The sequence below is a fragment of the Passer montanus genome, unplaced genomic scaffold, assembly GCF_014805655.1.
Source record: "Passer montanus isolate IOZ18808 unplaced genomic scaffold, ASM1480565v1 scaffold4, whole genome shotgun sequence".
In the NCBI taxonomy this organism is placed as follows: Eukaryota; Metazoa; Chordata; class Aves; order Passeriformes; family Passeridae; genus Passer; species Passer montanus.
This window is the reverse complement of record NW_024368818.1, coordinates 7,567,030-7,586,213: the sequence shown is the minus strand read 5'-3', so window position 1 is coordinate 7,586,213 and position 19,184 is coordinate 7,567,030. Positions and strand designations below refer to the sequence as shown.

Here is a 19,184-nt window from a genome sequence, read left to right as displayed (position 1 = left end):
CAGGCAGTAACTAAAACTTTTTAATTAAATATTATGACCCAAACTTTCAAACTTAAAGGTTCATTTTAGCCATTTGCAGTGAAATTTTGAGTGTTCAGCATTGGTCTAATGCTTCTATTATTGAAGTTAGCAATAAAACTGATACTGATTAAGAGTGAATGTGCCTTGCTCCTCAACAACCTTCTCATCAAATTGCAGGTATTGAAAAGAAAAATACAGTTTTTTACTTAACAGAAATGTCTCTTCTATCACAAAATTCTTGCTTCTTAAAGAAGAAAAATATGAATGTTCAATGAATTATTGCAATAGCTTGTGGAATTTTTGAGAAGTTTGGGTGACAAGAGCATCTTAATCCTAAAGCCAACATAATCCATATGCAAAGCCTTTTGCATTTTTTTTAAGAGGAAACCGAGAAAGCTACTGATTTTCAGCTTCCATGCTTTACTTTTGTCTCCAAAAAAAGATTACCTACCCAGTATTTTTTGACACTTTTTTCCTATTTTTAGGCATGTCCTGAAATAATAGGAATACAGAGATTACGGTCCAAGAGGATTTAAGCTTCTGTATGTGTGATACACATTGGTACAGTGGAATACACTGTAGACATTAAGTTGCTAGAGTAGAAGCATCTGTTAATATTTAAAATGCAAATTGTCTTCCTCCCATTGATTGTTGCTTAATGACAAATGTTCAGCAATAATGGTGCCTTCACTCTCTCTCTCTGTCTCTCACTTTTCGTGGCTCAAGAGACAGGAAAATGTGCATTATCTTATTCGTGTTTAGATCCCTCTCAGGTCGCATTGTCGGAGGTGTCTGGTGGTTCTTCACGCTCATCATTATTTCATCCTACACTGCTAACCTCGCTGCTTTCTTGACTGTTGAGCGAATGGTCTCCCCCATAGAGAGTGCAGAAGACCTTGCCAAACAAACCGAAATTGCTTACGGGACACTGGACTCAGGGTCAACCAAAGAGTTCTTCAGAGTAAGTTGGCACATCCATTCGAGCAGCTATCCCTCCCAACCACTCTTATAAGATGCTTGGAAATGTGAAATAACGTGAATTTGCAAATATATGCAGTATGGTTTTGTAATTCCTGAAATATTTTAGCTACATTTTTACCCCCACAAGACCATTTGTTGGAGTTTTCAGTTTTTTTAATCTGTGGAAAGCTTATTGATCCTGTCAAAAAAAAAAAAAAGAGATGCAAAAGAGATGCCCGGGGGGATACTGAAGCAAGTGCTAATTAAAGCAGCATTGTACTATTGATTCATGCGAAGCTACAGTACTGAAGTGATGTGCAGCATTGAAAGCCTATGATGGTAAAGTGGAGTCTTGCAGGTTTTGTTTCTGCTTATGGATTTGGCTGTGTGCATTTTGCTTTAGGGTCTTGGGTGGTGGGCAGGAAATGCATTTTTTAATTTGCTGACTTTCAGATGGATAATAAAGAGAAAATTTGACTCGAGGGTATGTGGTTGGAGCATTAGGAAATAGCCTAAACAGCCATTCATATGCCTGTGCTGTCTCTATTGATTACTTCATTGTCATTTGCTTTCCTGCATTAGTGTGGTTGGTATGTAATCCTCATCATTTGCCAGCTGGAAAGCAGGGAGCTTGGACATTACAGGCAGTACATAATAAACAGTCCTTCCTGCTTTATTTCATGACTCCAGCAGATGAAAGTTAAGCTCAGCTGACCGAAGTGAGTTTAGTGTTTAAACACAGCTCTGAATAAATGCTGTGAGCCAGTAACTCTTTCTTGAAAATTGCACAGCTAATTAGGTCATTATTTAGCTGAAATGTGGATATTAAGGGATTTTTAGAAGTCAGGAAGATGGAATTTTCTTCTAATTGCCTAATTGAAAGAATTTCTGTGTTAGGTACTCACACACACCTTCACTGTTTTCAATTTGGCCAAACTGAACTTAGGAAACCATTAACAAAATTTTCAGTGCCATTTGGAAACTATAGACAATATCCATTCAAAGACTGTGTCTCCAGTGGAATAACCTTTTTATTGCAACAAATAGCCCCATAGAATAGCTTGCAAATCTGTTCTATTATCTCCAGAAAGATGATTTATAAGATATAGATTTCACTTAAAAAACATAGTGATTGGACCTTCACGTCATGAAACTGATGAAGGAGTTCAGTTTAACCCAGTTTTCTAAATTTCTTCTGTAGACACAGGAGACTCCTGTGCATCCTGTGTGAGATGTGTGTTATGATGAAATAAAGCACACATTTAAATATCTGTCTCTTTACTCGAACTCTAGAAGGATCCAGCTGAAATGGCTAGAGTGCTTGGTACCTAATTTTTAATGAGGACTGTTCACTAAAAGGTTTCTACCTACACCTGTCTTACTATTTTTTTAATGAATACAGTCCCTCCTATGGTTTATTTATATTCACCTATGTTTCACCCATAAACACATTTTTAGTTCTTTTTGTGGAAAGTTAGATATTTTATTCTTGGAACTCAAGTTTCAGTCCATCCTAAGTTGCGTTGGTAACCACAATATATGGCTACAAATAGTTCTTTCTACTAGAATGAAGCATGATACTTAAAAACATGATACTGATGGTCAGGGATATTTATATAACTTTGCATTTATTAACTTGTTGCATTTTCAAGAGTATCTAGTGCTTGCAAATTTGTTAGGCGATGGTATGCAAAAATTAATTCCCAAAGAAATAATAGAGAACAAAGGACTGGAATTGTTTTCTTAAGAGTTTCAACATACTTGTACAAGCCATCATATTGAAGTAATGAGATCAGATATTTTGATGTAGAAACAATATTGGTCACAAAAATTTCATGGTTCTTTTAAATCATCCTGTAAACACAGAAACTCTTTCAATATTTTATGCAAGTTCTCACTTACTACAATGGAGTAAAAATGTCTAAGGCGACAGCCCTTCTTTCACTTCAGTCTTAAAGGGTTAAGAGAAAAAAGAAGAAAATCAATATTGCTCTTTTTAATTTTTCTTTTTTTTCAAAATACAGAGGGAAACTTTAACTACAAATACTAAATACTATTGCATATGCAAAATGTGAAGCGTAATGGAGATTTAAATTGTGTGGATCACTTTCTTTAAAATGGTGCAGTTGAGGCCCTGCTTTCAAATGATTTCTAATCTCTCTCACAATATAGTGATTCTTAATGATACTTTTTGTGCTTTTTCTAAAAATATTTTTCACAAAACAGGGAGAAAGATAAAATATTGACAGACAATATTTACACAAAAGCTGTTTTCATAATACATAAATTAAGATCTAGCCTGAAACAATGATACAAGAAGATTTGTGTGCCAAGTTGAACATTTTTTTGGTTTGGAAGCAATTCACTTTTTGGTATTAGAATCAAGTGTAACCTTTCTGTCAGTGGTGATTATCTGGCTGAAGATGAGCCTTCAGGACATTTTCTCATCAGTTTGTCATTTCTGATCAAAATGTCAGAAACTCTGAACACCTCTTCAGCCTGTTTTAAATCTGGGTTGAAAGCAAAAAAGGGAAAATCATTTTAAAGCCAACACACAGAAAAAGAGGAACTTTGACACTGTTAGCTGTTATATACTCCTGTTTTCTGGTTTACATGCAGTGAGAGTTGTATTTTCCAGGCAGACTGCTCAAGAGGGAAAGTAGTTAGTTTTAGCAGTTCTACTCAGAAAAGCCCCAAATGAAAATTATTCCAGCTTGGCTGACTGCAGGGAAAGCTGCAATGTTTTCTCATATGATAATAAAAAATACTTGTTAGCTCACTCTTCAATTTTCACTCTGACTTGACAGGTAGAAATTGAATGAAAACAAATGAAAGTTTGGGAGAAGAAAATGTTAGAGAGCAGATACCTTGCTAGACTTTCCATATTTTTCTATTTTCATAGGCAAAAGTGACTATATTCTAAAAGAAAAAAAAATCTAAATGCAACCTTTTTCAACTGATGTAGGGCAGAGTTTCCTGTTACTAATCAAGCTGTTTTATGTGCTGCATAAGGTTATAAATGAAAGTGACCTATTATATTTATAAAGAAATAGGTGTAATGGATGTTAAGATGAGAGAAATGTTTGGAAATGAAGGCAGACAAAGGCAAGAAAATACTCTTAAAATTATTATTGATTTATTACTATTCTCTTCTATTTTTTTCTTTCTGTAAATTTAAATCCATGTAATTACATCAGTGTGAAGGAAAAATAATGCATTGGTGGTTTAGTTTATGCTCTGCTTCCAGCCACTATTATGTAAATGTAAAATAGCTGTGACTACAGTGGAAAGAAAGGGTGACAAGTCAGGATGTGATTATGGACATACACAGCTGTTGCTGATTCAAATGTTATTATATTTGACAGAAAGATAAAATTATGCATACAGACTAACTAAAAAAGGAAAGCATAATTTATGATGTTCTGCTATATGGCATTTTTAGTGAACAGTTTTAGTTAAATGCCACTTAGTTTCAGGATAGACTTAGGTCCCTAACAAATTATTTTCTAAGTAATAGTACATTCATTCAGTAATTGGTGAAAAGAAGTGCTTCAGGGAAATTACTCGCACATATAAAAAAGGCTCAGTTCCAGGCTTCTTAAAGCCATTTTTAATTTATATAATACTAAGATTATAGGATTTTGTATTTGTTTCAATAATCTAATGCCCTTTGTTTTGGGGCTTTAGAATAATGAATATTTTCCTAGAGTGCTCAGCACAGTGTAGGAACAGGATCATAGACCAAATCTTGCTTAGAAACTCCTCTTGATTGAAATAAAAGCTGACTTGAGCATTAGGTTAAAAAGTCCTTTTTGCAGCATACATAGGGGAAGACAAGTGCCATCTGTTATTACAAAAACACTGTGTAGTGTTCAGCTGACACACTGCTGGTTTGCATGTATGTATTCCTATTGCTGGAGGAAGCAAAGGAGTTGTTGAGTGAATCTAATGAGCATGGGAAACTTCTCAGCCTGACAGCATGTCCTTCCTTTCTTTTAGTGAACATTTTTCTTTGCTTTCATTTTTAGTGAAGAAGTTTTATTTTTGCTTAAGTATTTACCTGTAGTTACTCCATGCATTCTCAGACAGGAAAATTTCCAACTAATGAGATCTAAGCCATGAATTCTTGTGCATTCTTTGAGAAAGTACATTTCTTACTCAGTTATTGGCAGGGTCAGAGTCTTTAAAATAAATCCACTGATACTGCAGTTCTAAAATCATACCTAATTCTTTAAGAAAGATGCTTATGGCATTTTACTTCCTTTAATATTTGCTCCAACTTGCTGTTTCCATCTTTTACTGTGAAGCATGTCTTCAAATATTGTATAGCATTTCTGATTATAAATCAGGTCAGTTCTGGACTCTAAATCATGAAAGCAGAAATCTTACTTAAGCTATTGTGGTTTTGATGGTAGAAGAAGCGTGTGTTAGAGAAATGCTTTAAGATTCAGCTGAGTATTTATGGGGAGATTATTTAACTGTTTCTCTTAAGAGTACAGGCTTATTGTGGATATCTATTTCATATATCATTCCCTAAAACACATTGACTGTGTGAACTTCCTCTATTTAACAGTAAATTCAGCTTTGCAGGTTTCTTTTTTGACTGCTAGAGGGTAGCCAGACTCAAAAATAGTATCTGCTACTATAGTATTGATAATTTTCTTTCTTATCTCTTTTAAAATAATGGAATTCAGATAAAACCCTTCTCCAAGATTTTCCCAACCTCAAATGTCTGAAAAATTAAGTATGATTGATTTTATTTGAGCAGTGCCATTCTGAAACGTTGCAACATTCTTTTGTTCTAACTTGTTTTTGATTTTCTCCAGAGATCAAAAATAGCAGTGTATGAAAAGATGTGGACCTACATGAAATCAGCTGAGCCATCAGTGTTCACTAGGACTACTGCAGAGGGAGTAGCTCGTGTCCGCAAATCCAAGGGCAAGTTTGCCTTCCTGCTGGAGTCCACCATGAATGAATACATTGAGCAACGAAAGCCATGTGACACCATGAAAGTGGGAGGAAATCTGGATTCCAAAGGCTATGGCGTAGCCACACCGAAGGGTTCTCCATTAAGGTGGGTGGAATAGTATAACAATATATAATGTGTTGTTATAGTATTCCACCTTCCCTGATGTCCCTGATATAGCTCTTTTTGTTTTGTGTGTGAACATGGTATGTTATTTTTATTTTCTTCCATTTCATTTTTTTTTGATCAACAAAGGTAACCATTTCTAATTGCAATATGGATTGAGCAGCTATAGTTGGCATATCTTTCAAGGCCATATAAAAACCAAACTGGTTGAACACTAGCTACTTGAAGTCAGCCTCAATAGAATTAACACCAGTTATTCTATTTCATCAGCTTTTTTTCCACAGAATTCAACCCTTTACAGCAGTATTATGCTTACATTATCTACATCAGTATCTGCATCAATAATATGCCTACATTTTATGTTTTGTTTATTGATCTTGACTACTAATTTCTGAGTAAGAAGCTGCTTGTAACATGTTTTTTCAAATGTCGCCACTTGGAGGCAATTAGTCCTTCATTAAAGTACTTTTTTACTAAAGCACCTTCTTATTTAGAAAAAATGTTTGTGTTTCTAGCATTATGCATTTCAGTACTGCCTTCAAACTCACCAGTATTTTCTTTTTCATGGTATCAGATGCATTCAGTAAAGTAGGATAGTTTTTGTTTCACAGGCAGAACATCATTTGCATTTCATTTAAATTGTCAGGGAACAAAAGTCAGTTGTGTGTTAAAATTGGCAGTATTTACCATTTTGTTCTTTAATGTTTAACGCAAACAAAACTTGCATTTTCCAGTATAGATTTGCCAATTTTCTTCAAACAAAAGAGCAACTAGCAGTTGAAGGGAGTCTGACAGTGATAAGGTGCACATGGGTGGGGGAAGGGGAAAGATCCACAGAGTGCTCAACATCCCATTTCTCACATTTTTGCTCCTGATAAGGGATTACAATGTGAAAAAAAAAGGGAGGAAGTAGTTGTAAGGGAAGAGTTGCAAGAGCAGGTGGAGCCATATGTCTGTGGATGAAGTAACTAAGGACCTATTTGTCTACATCTGTGAGTGCAGAGGAGACATCATTACCACTATGCAGATAATTAGACTCACTCATAACTCATCAGTTTAACCTGCACACAATGCCACAAACATCAGTAGCTGTAACTGTATTACAGGGATGGTGAAAGGGATATCGTTAGAATAATTTCCATCACATCAAAAGATTTGTACGTGCGGGGGAAATCAGGCCAGTTATTTCAGTGAATATGAATTTTTGGTCCTTAACATTCAGTACCTCTCAGATTTAAAAACTGCCACCTTCACTGCTGAACAAAGTAGTAAGAGAACATTAAGGAGGTGAGAGAGGGAAAATGACACTAAAAATGTTAATTCTATAGAAAAACATGTCCAGAACTCATAGAGTAGATAAAGGTAGAAGACAGTGCTAATAAGAGAGACTGCTCTATTATCTGGATATATTTTCAAAACACTTAGTTTTTATTTTATATTTCCAATAAATGGACATCTCCTTTTCAGGTTTCAGACAACCAAAGAGTGGTGGGCAGCACTGCAGTTTAGGGTAGTAAGGAAATGCCCATTGCTGACAGTCACGCTTTACTGAGTCAAAGCTAGGGCATACATTTTAGGAGTACTTTGGCTGCTGTCATATATGTCCTAGCAGTGGGCTCTTTGCTTTAGTTCTTTAGTGTTCTTTAGTCCCTTTCCCTTTCTTCTGCAGAGTATTCAATACCAACAAGGGACATCCTGTTATAATGAGCACTGATAGCCTGTGGAAGTTGATTTTTATCAAATTTGGGCTAATTTCAGGTTTGTTCAGCTGGCTAGACAAAAAATACCTGGGAGTAATAGGGATGAGACATAAAGCAGTTAGAAGTAAGGGGGCCTAGTAAGACTAATAAGGGCAGAGAGGGAAAGCACAGCCACAATTGTAAGGATCCAGTGTGAAGTCCTGGTTCCATCCCAGCTAAAGACCAAGCTCCCAGACAGTTCAGTGAGGCCATAATTTCATTTAACTGGGGGTCAGCAGCTACAATTAGGGTGATATGATCAAAACCATGTCATTTTTCACATCCTACCTTCAAACATGTTTCAAAAAGCAGAATAGGGGAAATCCTACTGGGCTTGAAAATTGGACCAAATCTTCTTTCAAGCTGTCTCGACTGGCTGTCCATGTCCATGCCTTTCCTGAGCCTTTCTTTCACATGTGCTAAGCTGCTTGTTCTCCTGCTGCACCCCATTCCCTCTCCAGCCCCAGTGACAAACCATCAGTGCTGCTTACCTACTAAAAACATTAAGCAACACACTTAATGTTCTGGATAAAAATAAAGAACAAGCAATACCTCACATTTGTACCACCTCTTTCATGTATATCTATGGACAGTAGCACTTACAGAAGAGGGGAAAAGCTTCCTTCCTCTGTGTTTTTGAACAGAAAAGAGTCAGCTGTAAATTTTATCTGCATGTTTCAGTATTTTCTGAATTTTTTAAGATTTAGAATATGCTGCTTTTGCTATTTTGACTGCATCCCACATGGTAGTGTTTCTGTCACTGATCAGATGACTTATGTAACTGCTGTCTGCACAGATAATTGCAAATATTGAACATGCAGCTTGAAATCCATGAAGGGCAGGCTAGCTGAGCTCATTACATAAATTAGTCAAAAGACATAATTTGCTACGGGAATTTTAAGTTCTGTTTTATTTAATAATCCTAATTTCCTGTTTGAGTTTTATGTAGACCACAAATTACTTGATGTAGTTCACAAATAATTGCAAGTAGCACATAAAATTTAAACATTCAAATGCTATCTTTGGTTTGTTCAGGACTAGAGAAAAAATTTTTCCAAATGAATTATTAATATCAAATTAATCACTGAACTGTTTGAACACCTATTTAGTTAGAAGCATTTTAGTCTTAATCCTCCTACTTACAATGATATAAATCAGGAGTTTTTTCCCTGAAAATATAGTAGCATCTGACTGTGATGTGAGTCTATGGAGAATCAGACCATATATTTTCACACATCTAACTGACAGAAAGTGGTTCTTGCTGTAGCATAGGATTAGGGATGGTTTCCTGCCATCACATCACCGGGCTCATGTTCATTACAGAGCACATACCCATCACTTGGTTCATGCAGATTAAATCCACCTGTCAGAGAGATCCAAGGACTGGTCTCTCTGTTGCTCATGACTGTACTCATGAGCAGGGTAGTGGATTTTAATTCAAAACTCTTCCTTGTTGGGTTTCATGCTACACTCCTGCAGTGTTCAACCAGTACCTATTGGCTAATTGGAATGATTTCTTCTCAGTGCTGGTGCAATATTACAATTAATGCATATCACTGAATGGAGGAGAATGGGAAACACCTGATGTGTGTTTCTTTTATGCCCAATGGGCAGTACCACATCACATATCATGTGTGTCTCCTTCCTTCCCTCCTTTTCAGTGATATTCATTTCTATATGATGTTGTAAAAGACTGACGTGTTTGAGAAGGAATGTGGGATTGAGGGCAAAGGCTCTCATCACAACAAAGATTGAGTTTCTCTCATGGCACTACCCAACTGTTCTTACTGTTTCTCCTCCTACAACGGTAGGTATCCTTCCAAATCCTCTGTGGGGTACTCAGTGTGAATTAATGAGTTTTTTTCTTCAAAGGTGGTGCTTTCAAAGGTGGTTAAGAGAGTGCTGCTTGTCTGCTTAGTGACACCTACCTCTGTAAAAGTGTTGTCATTAGAAGATGTTCTTGTGGCCAGACTTCTGGCTGTTGTGGATCACCCCTGGGTCATCCGCCTTGCCACTTGCAGTAACTGTGTCATCAGAGGGCAACACCTGGAGATCTTGTACTACTCAAGTCCTGTGCCTTGCATGCCTCTGCTTTTCTGTTTTAGATATGTAGGCATCATAAACAAGTTTGAATAATGAAGAACATGAAACAATGCTCCACCCTAAGAGGTAATGATAAAGGAGTTAAGGGCAATATTTTCTCAAAGGTACACTAAAAGCTTTTTCAGCTTTTTGTACCTTGAAGCTGTTTTATGTAAAGGGGAATGACAGGTTGGGCTAAAAAAATGAGTTGTTATCATTTCTTCTCTTACTGTTTCAACTAAGGACATTTGTTCTGTCCTGTAGCCAAAAGTATGCAGCATGGATGAGTGAAACCTGCAAGGTCATAAGTATCTGGTGAGACACTTTGAACCCAGACAGATGAGAATGACAGGATTAGATTTAGACAAATAATAGAAAAACTTTGACTAGATGCATCAATGTGTTTTAGAGATTGGTGATGTTTGTTCACCAACCTCATGAAATCCAGAGTTCTAATAAGTTCCTACTATTGGAATTACAGGTAATGTTGATATATATATATGAACCTGGGATTCTATATTCCATTACTCTAGTCTCTATTCTTTTTATGTAGTAAAGGATTAACTCAGTTTGACTTTAGGAAGAATTCTTTATGTTCTGGAGAGCAAGGCAAAAAGGTCCACCTGGTGATATCTGCTGGTTTTTGCAGTGTGACGTCTGGTGATGTGAACTGGCTCTTTACACTTTATCTGTTCTTTACAGTGTTTAACATAAGGTGTGCAGTGTGGGCAGTGCATCAGGAAAGCTAGTGTTGTTGATGTAACCTTGCCACGATTTTAGAAATTCATGTAGAGAGAAAAGTGTAATGTAAGTGAAGCTAGAGATTTTATTTTCTATCCCCTGCAAGGGAGGAGCTCCCTGCAGATTGCTTGGGGTGCAAAAGGCATCCAAACCATGTCCTGTCAACAGTGTATGGATTCTCCTGTTTTATATAATGGAATGTGCGGTACCTGAAAGAGATTTATCCTAGAAGTGAGAGATCTGTGGTGGAAGGACATTTTTCTTGAAGAAAAATGAATCTGTGAGAATAAGATAAAGATCCGTTATGAGGGGAGTCTTTGCATGCATGGGTCCTGTAATTTACCATCTTCGTCTCAGTGACTTCATCTTGTTTTCCTGAGGTGAATCTCTAAAACTGTCATTCTTTCATTGCTTCATTTCGATGTGGCACTACAGCTGGCAATATTACCTTTGCTTTTCACAGATGTATCTAGTATGGTTTGTTAGAAATCTAGTGTTGGAAGAAAACTTATTTCAGTAACTCATGCACATTCATACAAAATTTTGGCAGACCTTACATAGGATGGAATATATCCATCCCACCCCACCCCCCCCCTTTTCTTTTCTGGTAAGCGATACTTCCTTTTGTTTTTTCATTGACCTGAAAATAGCATTATGATAGTATAGTTTCTTGAAGTGGGACTATTTAATTTTCTATCAAATGTTGTCCTCAATGTTTTTGTAGACCAGACTATAAGGAGCTTATTGTGGAAGGAATTCCCAGCTCATCATTCACTGCCAAAGCTGTTTATTGTGAACGTAATATATTATTCTGAGATATACACCAGTTCTCATTTTACCCTGGATTTGTAGGTCAGTGAGCTGGTAATTCACACCAGGCTCTGTAGGAAAACCATAAGAGTCATTACGCAGTAGTCAACTGTAAGGACAGGTGAAAACATTTCCCTCCAAACTTCTTGCATGCTTTGGTTTCTTATGCTTTCTGTAAGATTGGATTTGTGTGTACAAAATGATAGGTATGATAATCACAGACTTCCTCTAAGAGAAGAACTGGAAAAAATGTTTGAGCTGGCCACACAAATTTTTTACACTGTTAACCTTTGTCTACTACAGAGGACTTCTTCCACTGTTGTTTTTTAATGGTTTTGAAATCCAAGGCAGAAATCCATGAATCTTTAGAAAAATAAACTTTTCCCATCAGTGAAGCTTCCTTGTACAAACTGTGTTGTATCATAAAGGAAGCATTTCCTTAGACCACTCTTCAGTGTACTCTATATTGTTCAGTTTTCAAAGGTCTTTATAGATTTTTTAACCAATATTGTTGATGTAACTATTTTATTTTGGTGTTTCTGTGCATCTGGGCTGCATTCTTCACTCAATGGCATGTTCCTGTTTCTAGAAGATACCAAAATAGGTAAAGGTAATGTATGGTTGGGTCATCCTGGTAACATATGCCTCTGAGCACGTTCTGGCACTTCAGAGAAGAATGGGTATTTCTTTTGCTGGTTAGCTGTCTTCTGGTTGGCAGCACTGGCACATAAAGACCTCCCCAGATCATTCTACAGACAAGCAACCATCACAGTGAGGACAGATGCAGAGGAAGCAGGTTTGATTTTTTTCACATTTCCCTTCTCCTGCCAGAATGCCTGGTCTTGCTCTTAATCAGTGTGTTGTTCACAGAGTTGTTTCAGCAAAGCACCATAGGAGCTCAAAACTGATGTTATTTATACACAATGTAGAGAAGATATAGAAAGAACTGGAGAATAATTGAGGTTTGATCATTAAAATGAGTGATGTGAAAATACTGAGTTTGACCTCTACACTTTTAAAGCAAAGGGCACTGGAGAAAGCAAAAACCCCTCCATAGTTGTGGGGTGGTCTGTTGATACTTAAAAGAACAGGATTTTTAGTCATCTTAGCAGAATTTTCTAGGGTCATTTCTTTCTGTGATACAAAATTGTATGAAAACTAGAATGTGATCTGTAGCATTTTATACATATATAAACAATATCCTGTTTGACTGATGGTGTAGATCATACTGTATGACTTTGCATAATATTTTTTGCCTTCACAGTAGGCATAACAAGGCTTGAATTACCACATCATTGCCATTCAGTGTCAAAGCTTATAGCTGAGATATTTCTCAAGCAGGTCAGATCCTTCAGAGCTTGTTGGGTTTTCTATCAACTGAAAATAACACTTACTAGGTAAAAAGGCAGAGAATGGGCCACTGCTTAGGAAGGAATATAAAAGTCAGGGGTCAAAAGAAGATCAGTGAAGAGAACCTGACAGTGAATGTTAGCATGTTGTTCTTTCAGCTGAGCCTGGGAGGCATACTTAATTTTGGTTATCTGGGTTATTTCTGTCTAAAAACAGAGTATCTATTTGAAAAGTAAATATAAAGCCTTGGGAACAGAGATTTGAGTCCCAGCTTGCTCTGTTCCTCAGTGATGCCTGTTGGATTAATTTCATTATTTTCAGTCAAGATAAGGGTCTTCCCTGTGCAAAAATAGAGCAGTAAAAAAAGGGAAAATTTGATGATGACTAATATGATTCACTGCAAGATGTACAAGCAAATGTATTGAGGCAAAATCTTCTACTTGAAAGACTTTTGCCCATTCTTGCAAATTTTACTTATAGAGGAAGGAAATTGTAATAATTCTGATTTAAGTCACCAAATGGCTGTGAAGAGTAGTGCTATTGAGATAATTTCTGATACTTATCTCTTTGAAAGAAAACAACTCATTAATGTCCATGATGCTGCACTTGCTGAATTTTCTCTGACCTGGGGGAGAAAAAAATCACTCTATCTTTCAAGTACTTCAAAGAGCCATCTCTGACCTGCCTTGCCTCACAGAGCCTGTTTCTTCATTGCCACTAGCAGGAAGTTTTCACTCTCAGACTTCAGGGATGATTCATAATTGAACAAAGCTCTCTGTGGTTTGGAGGAGAAATGAAAAGTCACGGGAATTTGTTCTGCTGCCATTTCTGTTTTCCTACACTACAAATGACAGTAGAAGCAACTGATAGAAGGCAAAGCTCTTCCAAGAAGCTTAGCTCTCATCTTGGTCACACTGTCAGGTTCTGATGCCTCTCTGCTAGTATCATCCTGCTCCTTACTCCAAGGAAAGTCTTAGGATTTTAGTGAGAAAAGTTGTGAAATGAAGTGTTTCTGAGAAGGAGTGAAAGAACAGAGCATGGAAACAGCAGTAAAACTATTTCATAGAAAGGTTGGTTTTGGTTTTTTTATCTAAACATTTCAGTGACAATAGGTATTTTTAAATTAGCAATATAATCAGTGTAAAAGATTCTGTGTCTTCCAGTTTAGTATTTGCTTAAAAGCAAAATGAGGCTTTTTTAATATATATATATTTACAAACTTTTTATACAAGAGATTTCTCATTCTGATAGTTAATGATTACTAAAAATTTATTTACTCTCTTACAGAAGCATTGGGCCAGTCTGAGGTAGTAAGTACCAGTTCATTAACAGGCTTGTTTTCTACAGTCAGAAAGAAATCAAGGCAGCAAAAAAGATCAGAGTTCTTTTCTTGCTTGTCTGTTTCAGAATTGTTTGAATACAAACAGGATGAGCTTCACAATAACAAATCTATCCAAATGAAATTTGTCAGACTGCTGAATTCTCTGACAGGTAAAGAGGAGCTTATATTCAAGTATAACCAATGAACTTACCTCAGACTATCAGCAAAGGCCATAATGTCTCAAAAATACTGATACCATTGCTGTGCCCACATCCTACTGATTTTCTGGACTTTTACAAACCTTTGATAAGCATTAATCCCCACTGTATGCCAGTGGGATACAAAAGGTTATGGTTGTTTCCAGTCTATAGATCCCCTGAGAAATAAATGCTGCCTCTTGCCACTTCAGAAATAATTTTCTCCTGCCCTTTTCTCTGCCATTTCCACAATCCCTTGTAAAGCATCTCAGCAGAGGGCAAGATGCAGCCCTTTATATTTTAACAATGCTGCTCATTATTATTTCTCTCTTTTCTTTTTATTATAACTCTCTGGCTGTTTAGGTGTCAAGTCCCAGGAACTGCCCTTTGAAGTTGATGGTACAGTTCCCAACAACTTAAAGGCCTATCCCACTAAGATAATAATTGTTCAGGTAAATTGTAGGTAGACTGAAGCAAGGGAGCAGGCTGCTGAAAGCCATCTCAGCAGCTTGTAACAATACCTCTCTGTGGAAATGACATTTGAGGTACAAATATCACCTGGAAAAGTAGTTTGCAATTAATCTGTGTGATAGTTGCAAAACCGCCGGCTTCCAATTGACAGTAAGTACTAGATGGACTCCAAGAGACATAAAATGGCCATTTAGTCTTTCTGCAGCCTTGATTCTTGTGAGAAATCTCCGACCAAAAGTAGGGAGAAAAGTTTGTTTTCTTTCTTGTGGTTGCTCTGAACTGAGAACGCCATCTCAGGCTGGCACAATGTGTGACAGAGTAGGCATTAGGGACTGAACATCCCAGCATGAAAGGTAGAAAGGTGTTGACAGCACAAAACAAGACTCAGAAGTCTTAATGTATAATTTAAGCTACTGTGTGTCTTGACACAACAGCTCTGATATGCAACCCTTTCCCATCATCAGAATGTTCCCAAGGAGCTCAGGTTCCAAATAAAAATGGTCATATGTGTATCTCACTGAACAGTACAAGTTTAAAATATTGTTTGATTAAATAGTGACTTGTGGTTGATCAGTAATTTTTCCTCTTAACTGGTTTGCTTTGTGTGTGGTAGGAGGTAGAATGAAAACTAGAGCTCTTTTTCTCAACTATCTCTAGTTATCCTTAGCTCAAGTCTCTGCACTTCTATAACTCAATGCCTTACTCCCATTTTCTGCTTTCCTTCCTCTGCTTCCTATTCCAACCAAGTCACTGAGTGACAGCTTAAATCAAGCCTGAAAAAGGATTTAGCTCCTATTTAACTATATCTTTTAGCAAACCACATTATGCTAAGCACTGCTGTATGTTCTTTTGTTGAGACTCTCTTTTAACAGTTTTTGGCATGATTGGCAGTTTTCTGTAGTCAAAATTTGACTAAAATTTTCCCTGCACCTTTTTAAAGTCAAAAGTCAACTGGATAAAAGGGATCCAAGCCTGACCTGGGGCAGAGACCTATTTTATTGTTACACTTCAGGTACTTCTTTCTATTCTAAAAGAACACATGAAAATAATAATCTGCCTCCATCACGCAAAGAAAATCGAGCTTTTTTAGGGTTTTTTTTTCTCCCGTCTTGTTCAGGAATAGCATCTCTGTGCAGGAAGATCCAGATCCCTTGCTAGCTTCCTGATCTTCCATTACTAGCAGCAGGGATGAATGAGGCCTGCAGGTGAGAGCAGCCCCAACATCTGGCAGCCCATCTGTTAACTCCAGAATACGTACAGCTTTCTCTGAACATAATTACACATCAGGCTCTTTCCAATCTGTTGCTGATAAGGTTCCATTTAGTGTGCCCTGGATTTGTAACTATGTCTTTAAGAGGATTTTATATGTAGAATTAGATGCTTAGATTCTTTGGAATGGATGCAGGCACCTGATTTCACACATTTTATGCTATGTTGTTTGTGTGATTTAGGTTCTATTTTGGATCTTAAAACTCTTAAGCCTACAGAAAAATTCATGGGATCTACTTATGTCCTACAGAAAATCTCAGCTTTTTCTAAAAAACCCAAATTGTCCATATTTCATATGCCTTAATGTAAACATTACTAGACAATTCTTCACATTTTTACATTGTCAACCAAAATTTTGAATTTTAAGGTTTCCACAAGAGCCTTTTCCTGCTTGCAACACAAAATATGAAGAGACAGGTTTTAGAAGGATGTTCATTTCTTTATTGGTTTTAAATAAAAAGAAAATGCCCTCTATCCAAAGCTAGGGGACTAATCCACATTCAGATGCTCTAATTTTTTTAAGATCCAGCTCCTCAGATTTTAATCAGTATTTGATACTATTCTGATTATATTCTATACCTACTGATAATATTTTTTTGGTTTAAAACCACACGAACACTTGACAATTACTTTTGACTTTTCAGTTTAAATAATGCAAACTCAGTCTATGAAAGTGTAGTTGAAAGTGAACAGAAAGTCATCACAGTTTCTTGAGGATTTAGGATTTTTTTCCTGTCACAGTTAAATAAGCAGGCTGCTATTTTTGGCATCTCTTTTAGATAGTGGGCAATTATCCAAAGCAGTTTCCAATTAGAGTGCTTTTAGTTCATCCAATTTGTAGGCCACAAGAGAAGATACTGTTGCATTAGATAAAATAATTGCAAACATTCAGACTGCATCTAGAACACAACATCCTTTTTTTGGCCTCCTCACTTAAGAAAAACATCAATAAATTGAACCTGTTTCATGGAAGATGACAAGATAGAGCTGGATATGGATCTGGACCATCTCTAATGAAGAGAGTCTGGGAGAGCTGGACTTGTTCAGCCTGGAGCAGAGATGGTTTTAGGGGTATCTTAGGAGCAGCCCAGAGTGTCTGTGGGGGTCTTTGAGGAGGTGGAGCCAGACTCCTCACAGCAGTGTAGGGCAGGAAGGTCAGTGACAATGAACATAAAATGAAAGGGGAGAAGTTCAGACTGGATGTAGGGGGGAACTATCTCCTCTTCCTGCCTGAGGACAGTCTGACAGTGACACTCTGCTCAGAAAGGCTGTGCAGGCTTCATCCTTGGAAGCATACAAAACATGACTGGTTGAAGCCCTGAGCAGTTTGGTCTCACCTCAGGACTGACCCCTGTACAAGCAGGAGGCTGGACCAGATAACTCCTTAGGCACTTTACAGACTGCACTGTGCTATGATCCTTTTTTGAAAATTGTGGCTATGATAAGGATATCTTCATTACACTGAATTTCCTGGAGCTGCAGGAGTATTTGGAAAGTTGTAGTAGCTTATGGAAAGTGATGTTTGTTTCCTGCAGGATAGAAGGTCTTCTCCTGACCTACTAGGCTTTAGTTACAATTTCTGAATTAAATGTCATGTATATCATTCCCATCTGAATAAAATTTTCTTGCTGGAAAAGCAAAATAGAGAATTTGAAGTCAGTGAAGTGACAGTGCTTCATACCTCTTCTTCACCAGGGAAAAAGGAGCAGTTAACTTCCTAAGCAGCTTTATTGGGCTGCTGAGTGACTGACAGCATGGATTTTTTGGGACTCCTGGGTGGGTTAAAATGTGGAAGAGTTTGATTGTTATGGGAGTCAGGCCACTCAGGTTGTCTGTCGCCCACTTTTGGCAGGAAAAATTAGGACTATCTTGTGGTTAAGGACTGAATCGAGGAAATACACACAGAAATTTCAGCTTAGTCTATCTCTGGGAAACCAGAAGGATAAATTCTCTATGAATGATTGCCTGAAAAGACACAGATTTCTCAGAAGCAATGAAGTTTGATTGCCTGAAGACGTGTCATACCGGTGAGCTGAGTTAATGACCCTGCCCAGATTTCCTGGGAGTCTTGGAGGAGATCTGTACTTCAGATTCACCTTTGCAAATTGAGGGTAATGACAATTGCCCATCAGCCTCAGAGGAATAGTGAAGATTAATAGCATGGTATTTATTGTGCTGTGGATATTTGAAGCCCATTCCCACTCCAGATGTTTCTATGATTATTTCAAATCCATGGAGGTATATACGTCAGGATAAACACGGTGGTAGATTTCTGAATGTCTTTGGTCAAAGAAACTGATCTGGAAAGAAAACAATGAGGAAATTGTAACTTCAACTGATGGTCTCTGAAACAGTCTATGTCTATGACCACATGTTTTGTGCTCCATTTAGAAAGCAATGGCAGAAATCTCTATCACCAGTGGACCCTACTCCGTATGGCTTTTTTAATTAAAATTGGCACATGGGCATGTGTTCAGGACAACGGTAATTACAGTATTTGTATCTCCATATCCACCATGGAGATCTATTAGTACTTTTAGTACTGTGTTTTCTCTGTAGCCTGGCTGCTTGTATTTGAAACATTACAAGCAGGTGTTACCATATCAATGTGATTGTGCTTAGTCCAACTGGACTGAGAGCTGCTATATTTGCCTTTCAGAGAGTGGCTTGGGTTGGAAAGGACCTGAAAGATCATCTCTTTCCAAGCCCCTGCCATGGGCAGGGACACCTTCTACTAGACCAGGTGGCGTAGTGGGTGAAAATGAGTGGGACATAGTAAAATCCTGCAGAATCATTGTATTGAGCTAACTGTGGCCTTTCCTTCACCACCACCAGTGGCAGAATAGGGACACAGAGCTGTGCAAAAGTGAAGGTGCTCCATGGTTAAGTGGAACCTGTTTCCATGCTGGGGGAAGGTGGAGAGTTTGCTGCTGTGTGCATGCATGTATTGATGGTGACATATATAGCGAGTTGCCAGAGGGATTGGATTGCCCTTGTGATCATTTCACCTGATCTTGGGCTGCTGTTCAGCTGGCTTCAGGGCATTTTAATTATCAGCACACTGGCTATTGGACCAACCATCTCATCTGGTTGCTGGCACTGATTATGTTTGTCTAAGCATATCAGATATT

At 37.5% G+C, this 19,184-nt stretch overlaps 1 protein-coding gene across 3 annotated transcripts in view; it reads left to right on the top strand.

Annotated features, from left to right (window-relative positions):
• Nucleotides 1-19,184, top strand: part of GRIA4 (glutamate ionotropic receptor AMPA type subunit 4) — a 214,321-nt gene that overhangs the window by 165,543 nt on the left and 29,594 nt on the right. For all 3 annotated transcript variants that reach the window (XM_039718279.1, XM_039718281.1, XM_039718278.1), the window contains exons 12-13: nucleotides 784-982; nucleotides 5,808-6,055. In XM_039718279.1, coding sequence (XP_039574213.1) covers nucleotides 784-982; nucleotides 5,808-6,055 — 447 coding nt within the window. The remainder of the gene's footprint in view (nucleotides 1-783; nucleotides 983-5,807; nucleotides 6,056-19,184) is intronic.